Below are 5,953 nucleotides of genomic sequence, written 5' to 3'. Positions count from 1 at the left end.
ACTAGAATCTGATTGGTTGCTATAGGCAACATCACCTGTTTTTCAAACTTGCAGTTTAGTAAATATACCCCCAGGGCTATATTGAAGTCTTTGCTTTCCAGTGAAAGTTCATATACTCTGTCATATAACATCACTTTTTAATTGCCATAACATAAACAAATAACAAAAGCATATATAAAATTCACCTGTCATTAGTATACATGTGAACCTTACAAGGCACTGAAGGGGTTCTATACAGAGTTGACTGCATTATTTTTAGAAGTGCAACATAAATTGTTACCAGGCATCTCCATTAACAGTGCTTTAATGTAGGACTATGTTCCAAAACAAATCTTACTTTCACACGAAGATACTGACCTATGACTCTTCTCTACAGAGAGTGATGTGTTTTCTCATTAACTTTTGATATGGAAGTACCCAAAACCTGCAGGCTTTCTTTTTCCAGTGCCTGTTTTCTAAACAATTAGTGCAGCACTTCTTCCATCCCATGTTAAGATTCAAAGCTGTAAATTTGAATGTTAACAATAGAGGAAGAAGTGAGTTTTTTTAATGCTGCTATGCTAGCAAACTTGTTGTAAATGTGATTGATAAAAGCAATGCATCAGAAGTAATATGACACATATAAGGCAAAATTGAACAAACATATATATAAGTCATTGAACTTAATTTACAAATAAATACATTTCATCTTAGTTGTCAGAGACCCAATTTTTGCTTGCCTTACAATTCAGGTCCCTGTACATTGAGAGGGACTTGCGGAGACCATCGACCTGGATTGGAGTGGAGACACAGGATCCTTATTTGATTAGCATGCAATAACTTTCAAGGTGTTTAAATTGTAACATATGTGTTGCCTGAGCAGAAAAGTGGCTGGAATCACTGCACCAAATTATGGAGTCACATGTTGAAAATAACATAATTAGATCCTAATAATAATTGTAAAAGATTAAATTTTTGTTCAGGAGTTCACAAAAGCAGTTTGAAAAGTTCATTATATTGTAGCTCTGTGTTTATTAATATGCTGACATTTCTTCCTATTACTGGTAGATGTACCAAATGTATACCAAAATACTGAGGTTTCATTTAATGATTTATTGTACCTTCTCATAGTCAGCAGGACAGTGCTACTGCAGTCTTTAGAATGTTCAGTAACTGACTAGCCTTTGTTATAGACTGCAAAAGCAATGGCAACTGCGGGCTGCAAGAAGTTACTATTCAACATAATAAAGAGGCGAGGTATCATAACAAAACAAAACAACCAAATTAAAACAAAATAGGCATGAAATATTAGTTACAATATATTCAACTTTACACGTTATATTAATCAATTTGTTTTGATACTATTTCCTCGTTAACTAATGTAACCAAAAAGTGCCGTTTTTAGATGCCCATACATTGAGAAGTAATTATATTGGAATACTTTTTATCACTTTACCCATGCAAGAAAATGCTGAAAGGAGGTACCCACATTGATACAAACTGAAATTAGAGAATGCTGACATCACCACTTTTTTGTATTGACCACCAACTGTTTTTGATAAACAAATTTATATTCAGTGCATTTTTAATCCATACAAAACAGAAGTACCTTTTTATTTAATTGTAGAGTATGATATGTGGCCATCACCTTTATAGGTACAGTATATACAGCACTCCCTCTTCATACTGCTGCTTAGAACAAAAGCTTACACTGGCATTATAACCAGGGCAGGGGCGTAAAGGGGATAATGAAATCGTACATTCTAATGCATACTGAAGCAATGGTTGTAAACAAGGGTGGTAATATGCAATAAAGAGGCAACACTGTAGTTATTGGTGACAGAACTCTGTGCAGAAATTAATATTAGTAATTCATTCATCACCTCCTGGCTATGAACCATTTCTGTAGTGAGAAAAGCAGCATCTATATATGTTTACTCTCATAACACAATATAACTATGCCAGTGTTATGTTGGTATACTTCTATGATCCTGTCCTGAATGTTTTAACAATTTACTGATCTGAGATTCCTGACAATGGCTGGCATTGGGAAGAGGGGTGGACATGCTTCTCTTTATATGTCCAGCTGCAAATATGTATACACCGTATCAAGTTTCTTGAAAAAGGAGCGGGCAAAAGAAAGTACTGTGGCCCACGGTTCCCTCTAAGCTGAGTAATCCAGTAGTGACAGTGTTAAAAACGGAACTTGTTAGTGAACTTCCACACTTTAGGGTTGCACGAACATCAGATTCTCAATGCAGCCCTCTTATGTGTAGTTTTTATTAGGATACACTTTTAGTCCTTTCATTTCCAAATCACTCAGCTTAGAAGGGTCCCACTAGCAGCCTATAATGAGGGACAAAAGTAAGGGGAAGGTAAGTGTAGATTTCTGCCACATGTCTACACATCAAGCTGGTACTAAGTGCTTCTTTGAAAGTTTGTTTTTTTTGACAAATTAAAGCAATACATCTGATATCAACTGTAAAAATAAAGTAACATTTGACATCTTTTTTTTTTTATCTTCTCCAGCATGGCATCATTTGTCTCCAAATGTATCCCTTCAGGTCCCTTATACATCACTGGAAGTTCTGGGCCCAGATAAGAACCTGGGTGGGATACAACCACAGCAAGCAAGCCATAATGACTTCTGGATGTCTGGGTTTCTGAAAGCATAAATAATGGGGTTGATGACGGAATTGCAGGTGGCTGGCAGCACCAGCGAGTAGGTGTATATCATAGGATAACTTGAGTCAGCAACCAAAGAGTACACAGCGAAGGGAATCCAGCATAGTGCAAAGGTGCCCAATATGACAGATAAGGTAGATACCCCTTTCCTGGTGCTGGAAGCTTGAGATGTGGCCATGAATTGGTGCTGCACTGCAATCTGCTGGGCATGACGGAAAGCAATCCTGCAGATTTGCAGGTACAGATGCATCATCAAGGCAAAGAGCAGGAGGAAGGACACCGCCAGTACAGCTGCATTGTTTTTGGTCACTGGTCTCAGGACACTACAGGAGGACTGATCCCTAACACAGTTCCATCCCATGATGGGTAGCAAACCGATGCAGATGCACAGAGCCCACAGCAGGATTAGCATCATGTAAGTGAAAGTCAGAGTTCTCTCTGTGTGGTATGTAAGGGCATTGTAAAGAGACAAATACCTGTCCACTGTGATAGCTAAAAGACTACAGACAGAGGCAGAGAAGGAGGCTAACAGCAGCCCAGAAGAGCTCAGTGTGGCCACTTCACTGTTAAAAACATATATTACTATGAAATTCACAATAAGTCCCACACCAGCTAGCAGATCGGCCAGCGCCAGGCTGCCGATAAGTATAAACATAGGGGCACGAAGTGCAGGCGTATAGAAGAGTATAGCAATCACTATTGCATTTTCACATGCCATGATTGTCCCTGTTACACAAAGGATAATGTCCCATGGATTGACAGACTCATCTGGGGACAGGTCGGATGTTGTGACGGTGGAAGTGTTGGTATCCCATGGGTCGTAGTGGTGGAGAGACATCCTGCTGGAGGAAGAATTGTGGAAATACAGCAGGCGATCCACGGATGCGGCTGCAGGCTGGTGAAACATTGCTGCACATCAAAGGAGATGTAAAGAGATAGAAAGAGAGAGGATGATGATAAGAGAGAAACTGAACACAGAGACACAGAGCTGGAATCCCTATTGTCATGTCTTATGGTGAAATATATATTCCAGTACATGGCTTTAGTGTGCTACTCACAGAATAACAGAGAAAGGACTGCACTAGATGGTGGCAAGGCCTGATCTCATTTGCATAAATTAAAAAATAAAATTAACATTAAACTTCCAATTAGAAACTAGTTAAAATCTAATATATAGGTTAAAATTAAATTAATGACTGCTCTAATAATTTATGGGACTTAATCTATTTGATTGACAAGGAGAAAAAAAATGCTGTTTCTGTTGAAAGCAAAGAGGTTAAAGCCTTTCCTTGCTAGACCCCTTGTACCTTCTGTTTTCATCACTGTAATGTAAATTGACCATGCTAAACATGTCTAACACACAGTGTAAGGTGCTGGGCAATGTGCTATAAATTCTTTTCTTTAGTAGGTTCTGGTGCCCTTGTGCTTGCAGTCTCCTTCCTCATCAGCCAAGGTGAGCTGAGAGCGGCTGTCTATTCTTAAAGCTTGTGCATGTGTTCCTACAGAGATGATTACACAGTTTATGCCTTTGCTTCAGCTGCTCATGAAAGCTGAAAATGATAGGATATATTTATCTTAATAACAACAGATCCCATAGTAAGCTGCTATACAGACCTCCCATTGGAAATATTGCATGTCTAGATATAGACATGTGCTTACCCAGCACCTAGATTAGATACCATCTATTTGTTGATTGGATTATACAGACCACAAAGGATTTCTACAAGGTAAGGCTAGAACATACAGATCCCCTTACATTAGAGACAGATCATTAACACCACTGTATCTGCAGCCTGATATTCCAGGATTCCCTCGGCTTCTAAAATACCACTGGGATTAGCTGCTGCCCATTCCTTGTTTCCCACTTAAGAAATGCGGTGTGACCACATCATAAATTTCATGCAAATTTCTCACACAAAATAAATGTCTAATTATGATCAAGTGCTTGTTTCTTTCCTTACACGTTACATGTGATCCTATTACACAATGGACATAACACGGCACATCAGACAGCTCTATCCACTGACCCACTAGCCCTAAAGGGGCCTGCACTGCAGCTCACAAAGTGCAAGATCAATGTGCTTATAGCCAGCAGCATGCACATCCTTCCTTAACATCTCACCGCCAAGGCTTGGGCTACTTACGTCATATGCTGTGTGAGTATGTGTATAGTGCTGCGTATGCATTATATATATATATATATATATATATATATATATATATATATATATATATATACATATGTATATAAAAAATATATATATATATATATATATATATATATATATATATATATATATATCTATATCTCATTATTACATTCTATAGAGGTATGTTTAGAGTTATTGATGTGATATTTATATATGTAGCTATATATATATATGTGTGTGTCTATATATAGAAACACACAGTGTATGTGTATGTGTTTATAAATACTATAATTACATATATAAAACACATGTTTTTAGCTCAGCACATGCACCTTCCTACATGCACAGCAACTTTAAATAGCTCAGGCTTCTATTTTTATCATTACAGTATATTGAATAGTAAAGATTATAGAAAACATTAAATAAATAGATAGATAGATAGATAGATAGATAGATAGATAGATAGATAGATAAGCAACAGCTTAATGACTGCTATTGCAAAATAACAGTAATAGTGTGTGTGATCCATGGACACATACATATATAGTTGTAGTAGACATGCAGTATTCCTACCTTCCTTGTATTCTCCTCTCCACTCCAGCTCTGTCCTCTTTGTGCTAGTCCTTGCAGTCCTTGTTGAGACTCATTCCTTGGTTAACATTGCTAATTCTGCTGTCAGATTGCTGGCTTTGACTTGCACTTAATATTCTTGCCCCATTGGGTCTGCTGAGAAATCTCAGCTCTGACGTCAAAGTGTTCGCTTATATTCATGATCAGCTCCCAAGTCTGTGAATCAGAAGGGGCTGTGAGCAGAATAATAACGACGAGCACACACTCACACAGGGGCACTTGCAGTAAGCATACACCACACCTCTGGAATTTCATTCATAAGATTTTTTTTCCATGTATAGGGACACACCTCCTTCGGGTCAGCTCTTACAAACTACTAGCATTTGTTTTACATTCACTGGGGAATTCACACTGTCTACCCTCTCTAATTAGTGCTCATGATGGAGCAGTGTATTATTACTGTTAATAGTATAACATTACAGAGTCTTAGCTATAATCATATTGTTTCTGTCTGAAGAATATACAGCCTATCAGACTATTTACTGTATCTATTACATCTAACCAATTAC

At 37.7% G+C, this 5,953-nt stretch overlaps 1 protein-coding gene across 1 annotated transcript; it reads right to left on the bottom strand.

Moving 5' to 3' along the window:
- Positions 1–2,454: 2,454 nt before the first annotated feature.
- Positions 2,455–5,599, bottom strand: LOC142100694 (G-protein coupled receptor 12-like). Its single transcript, XM_075184422.1, has 2 exons — positions 5,388–5,599; positions 2,455–3,573 (listed from the first exon to the last, which is right to left on the bottom strand). The coding sequence occupies exon 2, from the start codon at positions 3,569–3,571 to the stop codon at positions 2,549–2,551; it is 1,023 nt and encodes a 340-aa protein (XP_075040523.1). The 5' UTR covers positions 3,572–3,573; positions 5,388–5,599; the 3' UTR covers positions 2,455–2,548.
- Positions 5,600–5,953: the final 354 nt, after the last annotated feature.

This window comes from Mixophyes fleayi, chromosome 9, assembly GCF_038048845.1.
Source record: "Mixophyes fleayi isolate aMixFle1 chromosome 9, aMixFle1.hap1, whole genome shotgun sequence".
In the NCBI taxonomy this organism is placed as follows: domain Eukaryota; kingdom Metazoa; phylum Chordata; class Amphibia; order Anura; family Limnodynastidae; genus Mixophyes; species Mixophyes fleayi.
The sequence above is the reverse complement of the archived record's forward strand: the minus strand, read 5'-3'. Positions and strand labels throughout refer to the sequence as shown.

Bases quoted from the DNA above. Each gene is read 5' to 3' on its own strand.
- LOC142100694 (XM_075184422.1), bottom strand. From the start codon at position 3,571: ATGTTTCACCAGCCTGCAGCCGCATCCGTGGATCGCCTGCTGTATTTC.